Consider the following 13,337-nt stretch of genomic DNA (forward strand, 5'->3'; position numbering starts at 1 on the left):
GATGAATGAGCCTGAAGGCAACTCTACATGAAATGTATCTTTTTGAATACATCTAGAAATGTCTCCCTTTAGATGAAGAATCAGGAGAAAATCATGAAAGCACTAAGACCTCAAAAGAACCAAAATGAAAGCTTAGGGTGTGATTGTTTTTCAAAAGTTATCTCCTATGTGTTGATCCAAAAATGAAAAGGACATGGGATAGAAGATGAACTTGGGTTAAAGTAACTTGATGGTGAATAAGGCTTGGTGGGCATACCTGGTCCCTGGCGGTCTGATTTTCAGAAGTGGGATGTCAATACTGATGTAATAATCTATATAAGAGAAACAGGAGTAGAGGTAGAGGGTGGCACCACACTCTAGGAAAAGTGTTTCCACCCCCTGAAGCACAGCCTGCAACGAAGACGGCGTGATGAGACCCGGCGAGGACACGGGAGGCCGTGACTGGGCCCCGCCACACTGCCTGACAGGGCACCTGACCAGACATCGAGAGCAAAAATGTTAAAATAATAATAATTCTGTCCAGCAAACAGAAACTGGATCTGCAAAGTAAAGAACACAATTTGGGGTAAATTATCCCACACTTTGGTTTTTCACATAACTTGTTTCAGAGGCCTCAGGTGAGCTCCACAGGGTCGAGGAGGGTCTCAACACCACTCAGTGTAACACAGTCATCTGGGGAGAGCCAGACATTTACAGAGCTCCAACTGTTAAACGCTGAAACCCGAGGAAGCAAGTCTAGAATTCCTCTGCAGGGAAAGAATGCCTTCATAAAGAACAGCAAAAAGATCTACAAGGAAGGCAAGTTTGTCAAAAGAGAGTAACTGTTTACAAATCAAACTTCATGAAAAACAGAAAACCAAACAAAACTGATGGCAAAGAAAAAAATAAAACCCTGCACAGTTAAAAGAAAAAGCAGATCTGCGAATTTAGCTAACTTTGAAATATCTTGGCCTTCCGAAAACACAGTATAGAAATTAGAAAGCAGTTACAGCCAGGTGAACACAGCAATCAATAATAGCGCACTGAAAAGACACGCACACTGAAAAATTAAGGGACAACTCAGAGAAAAAAATCAACAGTGTTAAAAACAAAGAACAAAAGGAATTACTAGAAGGCAAAATTAAAAGGAATATGATGTTAAATGCTGACTACAGGGGCCCAGGGATGAAGGGGTCACACCGTTCTTCAAGTGGTTTAAGGGATTTTACAATACTAGAAGGGCAAAGAATACTTTTTTAGAGAAAACCAGAATTGTAACTAGGAACAATGGGATGAAATAAGAAAAAGAATCCTGACTAGATGTTACGAAATTCTTAAGATTAAGCCCTCCTCAGGCTTGGAATCCCCTCCTAAAATTTTAAAAGGCCAGTTTATTTCCTGATATGAAAAATAAGAATAAACATCCATTTGTAAACAAAGAAAAATCTTGCACTGATAAAAGTGGAATTGACTGCTTCCAAACTGGGGATGGCAAATCTCCAACTAGAAAGGAAGGTCCCCAACTCAAACTGCAGTGTGTTCATCAGTACAGAGCATTGGGCTGTGCTGGCTAGGAGGGTGAGCTGTGTCCAAACGAGTCAAGCAGGACTCCCCAGGATCATAAGCAGGGGCATATACGTTACCTTGAGCTCCTGCAGCTGATCTGGCTCGTAGAGCTTGGGGGACAGCGCCTGGGCCAGGAAGGCGTCCAGCTCTTGACGCCGCAGTATTCGAGCTCCTGGCCACTGCACCATATACCTGGTATGGGACACAAACCATTGGCATTTAACCGAACTTGTCAGCCTTCACATGGCACACCTAGTAGGAGCATGTGAGTAAACGTGGAGTTGGGATCCAGTTAAGTGAGAGTTAGGACAGGACCTAGGGAGGATGCTGAGGACTTCACACAGCCTTGCTGGTCTGGCTTCACTGAGCCAAACACAAGCAAACACGAGATAACCATCTGGGCTGATGGGAACGTTTAAAACCAGAGTAAAAACAGTGCAGTCTCAAAATGAGCTCCTCAGTGATATTTTTTAAATTTTTAAAAATATGTATTTCAGAGATAGAAAAACGACACACTCCCATTCACTGTCCCACTCTCCAGATGGCCACAATGGCTGGGTCTGGGGCCAGGGCTAAAGACAGGAGCGCTCAACTTGACCTAGGTTTCACATGTGGTTGACAGGAACCCAATTACTTGAACCTTAATTATCACCACTATCCCCTCCCCTCCGCATTCCCCACCCAATCTGTATGAAGCTGAGTCCAGAATCAAGCCCAAGCAATCTGAAGTGAAATGCAGACAGCCTAGCCTGCATCTTCATGACTAAGTTGAAACGCTACCCTGTCAGGAATGTCTTCTTGTGCAGCAGCATTTAAACTCAGAAGACCATTATAAGCACCGCTTCACATGATCAATTCATTTCTATCCAAACACAGATGTCGTCCAAGTAGATTCTAGGTAAAAACAAGGAAGAGTAACCTAGCTGTGTAGGCACAGAGTGCGACAGGAACCCCTGTGCTGAACGCTGGAAAGTACATGAAGGATCATAGGGAGGTAGGGGCTTGAGGGAGGCACTGCCCAGGAAGGAAACTGAACCACATCCTTCAAAATAGGTGCAACACAGTTTGGGCAGCTGAAAGGAAATCACCTTCCCTCTCTTTGGCCTGGGCAGAAAACGTGTGGAGCAGCTGCAGGCACGGGATCCTCTTGGCACCTTGCACAGCTGCAATAACCAGAACCCTGGTCCCCACACAGGGCACAAGCCCAACGAACAGCTAACCACCATGGCCAGGTTACAAACCTTCCTGTAAGTCAAATAGCCCCCAATTCTCTGCCCTAATCAAGTGGACCCCCTGATCAGTAAATCAGCTACCAAAGGTGAATTTCCATGTGATCTCTGGCAAATGACTCAGGGAGTATTGTGTGCCTCAGCAGAATCAGCAAAAGTCATCTATCTGCTGAATGATCAAAAAAAGCCAGGGGCTTGGCATGAAAGCCTACTGGCTAAATCCTCACTTTGCACACACCAGGATCCCATACAAGGGCTGATTCATGTCTTGGCTATTCCATTTCCCATCTAGCTCCCTGCTTATGGCCTGGCAGAGTAGTGGATGATGCCCAAAGCCTTGGGACCCTGCACCTGCATGGGAGTCCTGGAAGATATTCCTGGCTCCTGGCTTCAGATTGGCTCAGCTCTGGCTGCTGTGGCCACTTGGGGAGTGATCATTGGACAGAAGATCTTTAGTTCTCTCCTCCTCTCTGTAAATCTGTCTTCTCAATAAAAATACATAAATAGTTACCAATAATAATAATAACAGAATAACAAGGCCAGGAGCAGTCAATGCTGAGCTCTAGTGCATTCCTGTGACAACATTCTCTTGGCGATCATCACTGCAGGTGAACACAGTTATTCAATCACTCCTCACTCAGACACGCTGTCAACCATAGCTTCAGTTCCACTGCAAGACCTGCGCACTCTGACACCAAGCCTTGGCCAAGTTACCTCACACATACTATCTCACCCACTGCCCAGCAATTCTGTGGCAGGAATCAACAACCCATTTTAGAGGTGGGTAAATTAGAGAACAAGACAGCATGATAAAATTATGTGGCAGTAAAAGAAGGAAATACAATTTCAAAGTGAATGAATAAATATTAACAACTCTCCAGTCCCATTCCCCAGCCATAGGTTCCTTATAAAATCCTGAATTAGAGAAAGGCTGTTTTAGGGACAGGCTGGATTTCTCAAGATCTGAGCTATTTTCTTGGCAGCTAAGGCACTGGGAACTCTATTTAGCTGCAGTGACACGGCTGTTTTGGTGAGGACATCTGCTGCTTCTTCTATTGAGCTTTCTATGGCTAGGGTGACATTTAGCTCCTTATATTATCACAGGTCCTGCCAACACCTTCCTGAACACAAACTGTGAAGCATGTGCACAGGGAAACATCTGGATTAACACGAGGAACAAGACTCAGGTGTGAGTGAAGAGGAGAGTGGTTAACAGCCCTCTCCCAGCTGTCTCACTAAGTCCTGCTCCCACGTCTGTGCATTTGGGGAGTTTCCAAAACCCTTCCTATATTGCCAAATCCACCAATGGATTTGTGTGAGAATCTTCTCCAGATATTGTTTCCTGCACATGAGTAGGATACGGGAACCTCAAGAGATAATAACGCAACAGCTATGGGAACCAGGCAAAGCTGTTTCCTGGCCTCACTTTTAACATCACAGTGGGTGAGGACATTCAGATTATTGTGGGCCTTCAAATAAAAGTTTTCCTCTCACTGTCCTTGAAGCCTGGACACTGGAGAAACCCATGGTTCCAAGAACTCCAGGAAATGAAAGGGGCATAGTTAATACTGGCTCTGCTTCATCACTGGGGAACAATGGTCCAATACCACCTTTCCATCCCAGCTGACGTGGCCCAGAGTTCCCGGTTTTGGAGCTTCACGTCATTGCTATTACTTTATTTACTGATTAGCTTAAGTTCTTGTGGGACTTCATGCTGCCTGTGACTGCCCATTTGCTGGCTTGTCTCTTCCCCTGAAGACAAAGGCCTCAGCCATCTTGTGAACCTCATTTTCCCACGTGGACCTCTGTTCAGCTCTGAGCTGTCCAGCCCTGGCTGTAAGTTGGGGAATACACCGGCAGATGGATGATCTCTCTCTCTCTCTCTCGCCTCTTTCTGCCCCAGCTGCACCCACCTCTGCCCAGGCTCCTTCTCTGGTACGTCTCTGCTGCTTAGCAGTCCTTAGAGCGGGATGACACTTGTCCTCCATCCTCATCAGGTAGCACATAAGGATATACATGTGCCCAATCGTACTAGGGCTTCAAGGTAAAAACCACTGATAAAAAAACACCCAACAACAGATCCACCAAATCCAAGTCAACACAGCAGCCCAGCATCACAGTCATGGCTGGCCAGGAGTTGGAGGTCACTGGCACACAGCCAGGCCTGTGCACCATGCCCAAAACAGTCTTGGCAGGGCTGAGAATACATGGCAGTTTCTGGGAACTGTAGTGTGGAAGGGTACACCAGGCTAGCCAAGCCCTGCATTCTGAGACAGCCTTCAATGTAGCAAGTCATATAAGCAGCTGGGAGAATAACAGGCTGCCAGGGTGACACCAGCTTAAGCCTCTATACCAAGGGACAGACGCTAAGCCACAGATCTGATGTCCTATCAACAATACTTTCAGGTTCCAGCACGCTCCTGGGGGCAGGTGTAGAGGGGACAGTCAGGGGCCCCACCGGATTAAAGGCACACGTCAGTTTACATTTGGAATACAAAAACATAAATGAAGTAACCAAATTCATCACTACTGACTTAATGTCAGAATACTCAAAGTCTTCATCTTTGGCATATAAGACTTAAATACACTAGTGTATTTGACAATGTGTTACAAATTCAAGGAACAGCCAGCATTAAGGTACAACAGGTAAAGCTGTCCCTTGCAACATCAGCATCCCACACAAGTGAGTTTGTACGTTGGCTGCACTTCCAATCCAGATTCCTGCTAATGAATCCGGTAAAGCAGTGAACGATCTGAGTCCTTAAGTTGGGCCCCTGCAACCCACACAGAAATCTGGATTGAGTTGCAGGCTCCTGGCTCTGGCTTTGACCTGACCCAGATCTGGCTGTTGCAGTAATTTGGTGAATAAGCCAGCAGATCCCTCTGTCTAGCCTCTTTCTGTAACTCTTGCAAAAAAAAACTTTAAAAATTTCAAGAAAGCTTTACAAAATGTGAATGTCGCTCAAATTAAATAAGTAATAAAAGCAAACCAACAAGGTCCATTGGCTGAAAGTTCCCAGAGAAGAGTCTGTTCTGCAGATCACCAAAGTTCCTGAGACCTGTGGCAGTCACAGAAGATTGGGTAACCCCACCCCGTGCCTGTGCTCTGCCTTGTAGACCTATGTATCCCTAGGTGGAGGACTACCCCCAAAAGCACAGAGGCCTGAGACATACAAAGGTCCATGTGGGTCAATTCTGACGGTTATGGAGGAAAGTATTATTAGAAAATCACAAACACGTTCTGTGGTTGTGGTTTTTCCTACCTTTGAAACTGTTTCAAAACCAAACAAAAAAATCAACCAACCCACATCCAGCATACATCCCAATTCATGAATATAAATGTCAGCAAACAGCCAGTGGCATCCACTCACAACTGGGACAAGGTTGTTTCCCAATAGGGAAACATAAGATCTGCCTGAAGCCTCTTGCAGGACTAGAAAGAAGCAGCCCTCAACAGATAGTGAAAACGGCATCAGGAACCAACCAGAGATTCCTCCCAAGCCCAGAGCTTGAACAGCATGAGCAATGAGATAAGACACTGGATTCCAACCCCAAACAAACCAATCCTTAACGCTGTGAGTACATGGACCAATGGAATATAAACAAATCGGTAAACAAGGGTGGAAAAGAAACAAATTTTCTTCATAAGTATAATACAATCCTTCCCATCCAGCCTTCAAAATCCTGACTAAAGAGTAAAATATGCCTAAAATCACCATATTATATTTACCTATCATGTACATGTTAACCACATACACTACATGTACATGTACATAAAGCACTTGCATGCTATGCATTCTAAATTATTTATAAACATGGGATCAGGACAAATCCCAACAGAAATCAACAACACAAATCATCCATAAGAAGTCCTTTTCAGAATGCCCCATACCACACTTCTGCCCCAGCTGGGTTCCAAGTGCCCCTCCCATAAGCACTTGGCTTGGCACCCACCGTAAAACGCAGCAAAGCACCATGAGGTGGGTGGGCACATTGGCAGGGTTGAGCATAGCAGGCGTGTCTGACCGCATACAGGCCAGGAAAGCCCTCATCCTGCGGTTCTTGTCCTCCACGGCCTTGCCCAGCCAAAGCCTCTTCAAGTTGGGGCAAGTCCACTCCCTGAAGGCCAGGGCTTCCACCAGTTCCGGGGTTTGAGGAGACTTCCCTTTGTAAGCTGCCCATTCCTTAATGATCACTGGCGAGACTGCAGAAAAGAAAACCAGAGAGGGTTCATTCAGGTATCATCTCATGGATATTTGGCCTTCACAAAGACAAGCTGCTCTAGCAATGAACCTGCCACAGAGGAAGGGTGGCCTCTCCCCAGCAAGCCACCACTACAAAGGCTCCCGAGAACAGTGCTGCACTGCTCTCGGCTCTCTATCACTAACCATTCCTTCAGGTCCTCAGGCCACAGAGGTCTTCACAGGCAAACCATGACTTCATTTCCCCCACATAACTAACATATGGAACTCAGTTATTAAATACTTTAAATCTGGTTAAAGTTCTGATACTTCAAATCTACTGACGGATTTACTAACAACAATGGTGTGATTCACAGATGTAATTACCTGATTATTTTAACATGGAAAAATCCGAGGTAGATAGCTAACTTCCTTATTTACATAAACTTCCAAAAGTTAGATTTGAAAAAATAACAACCATTAAACTGTTTCCAAGGCTATCCAGAAAGACACAAGAAGAAGCAACACTCCAAGTGTTACAACCCCACAGGACACCAGCAGTCATGATTCTCAGGGAGACTGAAGACAGAGTGTACAATTGTCCAACATTTCCCCACAAAGGCAAGAGTTTCTAAGTCAACAGAACAGAAAACCAACAATCTTTCATCAACATTTGTTTTTACCAACATTAGAATCAACTCTTGCAAACATGTGCCCATTTCCCCACATAATTTTCAAATATATTAGGGAAAGCACAGTGGGGAAATACAATGAATGATGCATATTGCATAGTAGCATACTGTCCTGAGGCAAGTAACCAAAAATGAGATTTAGATGCACACTGGGTTAACAAGTGGTAAATACCAGAACCAGAGTGGGGACCCACAAGGCCCCACGTGCACCGGCCCAGCCCATTTACAACCAAGGGCCAGGACAGAAAACTGGAGAGTATTCTGAATCCTAGAGCAATGTGGGGCACAATACTTGCATCCACCTAACAGTAATTCAAAGGCTCATTTACTTTAAAGAAGGCCTCAGGCAACTCTGAGATTCGACTGGCTAAATTCCAGTTCCCCTCTGAATCTAAATTCAGTCAGGTGATAGAACGATCTCTTAAAATGTCAAAGAAACTGTCAGGAGTCACACATTTGCATGCGTAAGTTATCAGCAATCCTCAGGTGACTGACTGTACCACATCTGGGAACAGTCATAGACCATTAGGACACAGGGGCACAAATTAAGAAAGTCACTGAAAGTTTCCCTTTTACAAAGTTACTGCTGCTATTAGGCAAACTCCATCCCTTTACACTTGAATATCTTATCATTTAAATATTAAAGCAATACTCAAGACATTCAAAAGGTTTATTCTGAAGTCCATTAGCTCATGTTTACATGCATGTACACTTATTTGCCTTTATTCAGTTTTTTTAGGTATGAGACATAAAAACAATAGCATCAAGTAAACCCTGTCCTCGGACGCACAATCTAAGACCCACCACCACCACATTCCACCGAGTTCCAGCCCAGGTCAGCCTCGAGGGCCTTCTCCAGCAGCAATCAGAACATAGAGGATCATCGTGTAAATCATCACAGCCAGCCCCTCCTGCTCCCCTCCTGCTCCTCACCAACACCACAGGGCCCATGGAAAAGGGGCAGGCAACGATCACTGCCCAGTACAGCACATTAGGCTGCTGCTTGTGCCAGCATCCCATCTTAGAGCACTGGTTTGAGTTCCAGCTGCTGCATTTTCAATCTAGCTTCCGGGTAATGTACCTGGGAAAGCAGTGCATGACATGAGAGACTAGTGGCAAACTTTCTTGGCCCTAGCTTTGATTTGGCTCCATTCTAGTTGTAGAGACCACTGGAGGACTAAACCTGCAGACAGAAGAGCTGTTTCTCCCATTCTCTAAGACTCCTTCAAATCAACCAATCAATCATTTTTTTTTAAAGGATTGGTTTATTGGGTCTATTGTAATGGCTCAATGGCTAAATCCTGACCGTGTAAGCACTGAGATCCCAAATGGGTACCAATTCATGTCCTGGATGTTCCACTTCCTATTCAGCTCCCTGCTTATAGCCTGAGAAAGCTATAGGGGATGGTCCAAAGCCCTGGGACCCTGCACTCATGTGGGAGACCTGGAAGAAGCTCCTGGCTCCGACTCCTGGCTCCAATTGGGCTCAGCTCTGGCCAAGTGGCTATTTGGGGAGTGAACCAGTGGATGGAAGATTTGTCTCTCCTTCCCTCTGTAAAATCAGTTCTGCCTTTGAAATATTTAAAAGACAGGGTTATGGAGAGACAGAGATCTTCCATCCACTGGAGCCACATTGTTTTCCCAGGCATGTTAGCAGGGAGCTGGATCAGAAGTAGAGCAGCTGCGACTTGAACTGACACCCATATGGGGTGCTGGCATCAGCTTAACCCACTACAGCACACCATGGAGCTCAGGTTTGCTGAATCTTTAATTCCTTGGGGGATTCCTCAGGCAAGAAATGCTTATTAAACCTCTATCTTTGCCATTTCTTTCCTTCCCTTTTGTCAGCCGTTTTTAATAATTTTTACCAATCATTTTATTATGTTTTGTTTTCATTCTAGGAAAAAAATATTTGAAAAGACAATTTCACTTGCTAATTTAGAGCTCTTAGGCTTTTGTGTATTTCATTTGGCAGGCACTAGCTCCAAGTCACAGGCAACGAGTAAAAGACTTTTTTTAAAAAGATTTAATATTATTGTTATTATTTTATTGAAAGGTAGATATACAGAGAGGAGGAGAGACAGACAGGAAGATCTTCCATCCACTGACTCACTCCCCAAGTGGCCAAAACTGCCAGTGCCAAGGCAATTCGAAACCAGGAGCCAGGAGCTTCATTTGGGTCTGCAAGCGGGTGCAGGAACCCGAGACTTTGGGCTGTCCTCGACTGCCTTCCCAGGTCACAAGCATGGAGCCGGATGGGAAGCGAGGCTGCCAGGATTAGAACCAGCGCCAATATGGGATCCCGGTGCATGCAAGGCAAGGATTACTGTGCTGGGCCCCCTTTTTAAAAAACTATTATACTATGGGATTTTTTTTTTAATTTATTTATTTGAAAGATGGTTACATAGAGAAGAGGGGAAAAAGAGAGATGTTCTATCTGCTGGTTCACTCCCCGGAAGGCCGCAATGGCTAGAGTTAGGCCAGGCCAAAGCCAGGAGTTTAGAGCTTCTTCTAGGTCTCCTGCTATGGCACAGGGGCCCAAACACACAGCCATCCTCTGCTGCTTTCACACGCCAGAAGCAGGGAACTGGATCAGAAGTAGAGCAGCCAGGGCATGAACTGGTGTCCATACATATGGGATGCCAGCGTTGCACAGGGAAGCTTAACATGATGCTCCACAACACTGGCCCAAGGGGCCTTGAGCTGGGTGGGCCTGGCAGCCGCCTGTCTCTGTAGTTGGGGTTCTCACAGACAGGCCAATGGCACAGGACAGAGGCAGTCAGACAAGGGATCCATGAGGACTTGTGTCTTTGCCTTTAGTGCAGGGCATTTCTGTTGCCCTCTGCAATGTTCACAATAAGCTTGGTTCCACCCAATTCAGGAAATACGTGTCTGCATTGGGGGTGGGGGTTCTGGCAGTGCTTTAGCAAAAGTGCCCCTGACTTCTTTTCTTAGACAATCTACCTTTTGTAGACTTCTCAAATATATCTCCACTCAGCAGCTGTGGAATCTACAGGCGATTTTGTAACAAGTATTGAGCAGCTGTCCTGGCCAGTAAGGTCAGGAGCAGATACAACAGCTGAGCAACGCCCAGACCTAAGGGTTGAATCCTTACTGTGAAACACAATCCCAATGAGTAAAGGTAAAAAGCACTTGGTACCCTTTACTAAGGGAAAATTCTGTAAAATCAGCTAACACCCCACATGACTATATTAATTACAAAGTAGTGCCTGTCGATTCAAGAATTCTAGGGGTCCAACCTTCAGGCTGACACACAGTAGAAGTGATGGTGCCAGGAAGCAGACACAGTAAAGGGAACATCTCTGCTTCTTAAGTCTCCAGGGTGGCTGCTGCCAGGGTCGCCTGACTCACCTGCATCGCTGTCTCCTGGTTTCATCCTGAGAGTTCCTGTTGCCAAGCAGGAGGCGTTTTTATTTTTTAAAAAATAATACATCTATTTTATTTTTGATGATGCTTACATAGTCAAAAAGAATGTATGCCCACGTGGATCGCCGGTTATGGTGGGTAGGATCAAGGAATGGGAGAAAGTGGGCAGGAAGGGGAGAGGGCTGCTTCCAGCAGTATCCAGGATTAAGTGGGAGGGATCTTGAATGTCACTGCACTACTCAGCTCTCAGGAAACAAATACTGAGAGTAGGTAGCTAACTGAGCAAGCCGGGTTTTCAAAGCTCCTGGGTATGCAGACTTGTCCCAACCGTGTGGCCTTTGGGACAGGAGGCCTGACTGGACACTGCCCAGGGTTCTGGGTGGGGTGGTACCATCAGTGCTAGCTGAATGACAGAAATACACCCACAAGAACCCTTAGGATCGAAGAACAGGAAAGCCTTGAGTTCAGCTCACCCGGCTGGAAGCCTAGAACTGTTTTCATACATCCTCACCAAGAATCAGTTATGTTTTCTCCTTACCAGAAAACTATTTCAGGAAACAGCCTGCTTCTAAAAGACTGAAGACTACCTTCCTCTCCTTTACGCTGACCTGTGTTTTACATGAGCAGGAAACAGCCCAGGGTATCAGCTTTCTGTGTTACTGGAGGCCAAGTGTCTCATGCATTATCTTCACAGACCAATCCCCTTTAAGATACAACTGGGGCCAACGAACAACTGTACAAACCCATTGTTCCCCATCCTATCTTAATCACTTTCTCCTAGTACCACCAGCTACCTCAGGAACCTGTTGAGCTGGAATAATAAACAGGGCTCATCCTGTAAGTGGACTCCCACTGACAGGCTCCTGGCACAGTCTACAGTGCCAGTTAGAAAGTCTGTCTGTGCTTACTGCCGGGGCAACGACACAACCAGATGAGTGGTTCCAACCTGCAACTGCCTGGACCTGTGAAATGGATGAACACAGTGCACTCGCCGACAGCTTCTGTTTCACTTGCTGAGCTTTCCTGGGATGGTTAGGAAAGCATAAAGAACAAATGACAACAACAACATGGCAGTCCCCTCATATCAGGGTAGAAACAAAGGGTGGACGCAATGACAGCTATTCCTTTTGTCTGGTAGAAAAGTTGCTGCAATCTTCCTTGAGCACCAGAGTGCAGGCAGCATTCACTCTCCTCTCATGGAGGCACCTGTGAGCACCTCCAGGCTTCCCAAAGCAAAAAACCCAGGAATGTTCCCCTGAAGCTTATGCTACCTGAAGGAAGGGCAGCCCTCTATCCAGAAAACTACACATCCACATCCCCAGCCAGCCTGAGGCCATGTGGTAAACAGGCATCAGGTGTGTCGTAGGTAAACACCATTCTTAATCCTCGTTCTGCCCAGGCATGGTGCTCCTAGGATATTAGAAACTCAGCACTCAGAGACATCTAAGTAATAGGGTGGCATTTAAAACAGCAGTGGCACCAGGCTGGCTATTGCATGATCTACTTTCCCAAGCACCCACCTGCGAGTAAAACAGTAGCCAGCAGTACTCCTAGGAAACTTTGAAAGTTTCCTAGGAAATTAAGATTGATTTATAAACAGCATTCACAGAAATCATGGAGAAAACATTTACAACCATTTTTTTCACACGTATTGAGTTAGCACACAACTTCTCATTCCATAAGGTAATCCACAAAAGAATTAGTTTACTTATTTCAAATTAGTAATTCCAATGAAGCACAAGCAAAAATATTGCTAAGACAACTTATACCAGAAAAACTGTCAGTGTCCCTTTCAGCTGTCTTGTTAGCTTCAAAAGTACAAGCATACACACGGGGAAGTCCTTTACAACAGTCCTCATGCTGTCTGCATACGTCCTAGTTCCACAGATCCACCCCGCAGCTCTGTAACGCATGTCCACCTACTTCTGCTAAGCCTATTACTTTGAATTGTTTAATGTTGGGGCAATGGAGCGATTTGTTGCAGAGATAAGGAAAGAAAACAAAGCCAATCTCATCAAACAATAAGCAAAATCACTGAGCTGTACCTACGTCCTGAAGTCTTCACTCCCCTAGTGGAGGCTCCTCATTACACACAACCTTTTAGACTGAAGTCTTGCATTTTCATGTGCTCTCCCCATATCACTGCAGCCCTCCCCCTGCCCGATGCCTAGAGAGAACACAGGGAGAAGTGGGCAGAAAGACATGGGCTGAGGGGTGAGAGAAGAGTGCTAGGGGATAGTGGCCTAGGGAATGTGCCCCTAATTTGTATTCATACAAGTGATGCCTCAAACCAGGAGCACTGT

General features: G+C 45.6%; 1 protein-coding gene across 4 annotated transcripts in view; it reads right to left on the reverse strand.

The window, feature by feature from the left end:
• FAM120A (family with sequence similarity 120 member A) overlaps window positions 1-13,337 on the reverse strand; it is a 115,340-nt gene that overhangs the window by 18,601 nt on the left and 83,402 nt on the right. For all 4 annotated transcript variants that reach the window (XR_009246647.1, XR_009246648.1, XM_058672739.1 and 1 more), the window contains exons 11-12: window positions 6,729-6,978; window positions 1,623-1,737 (exon numbers count right to left, since the gene is read on the reverse strand). Coding sequence is in view for 2 of the 4 variants with exons in the window: in XM_058672739.1 (XP_058528722.1) it covers window positions 1,623-1,737; window positions 6,729-6,978 (365 nt within the window). In the remaining 2 variants the exon portion in view is untranslated. The remainder of the gene's footprint in view (window positions 1-1,622; window positions 1,738-6,728; window positions 6,979-13,337) is intronic.

The sequence above is a fragment of the Ochotona princeps genome, chromosome 14 (genome assembly GCF_030435755.1).
Source record: "Ochotona princeps isolate mOchPri1 chromosome 14, mOchPri1.hap1, whole genome shotgun sequence".
Lineage (NCBI taxonomy): Eukaryota > Metazoa > Chordata > Mammalia > Lagomorpha > Ochotonidae > Ochotona > Ochotona princeps.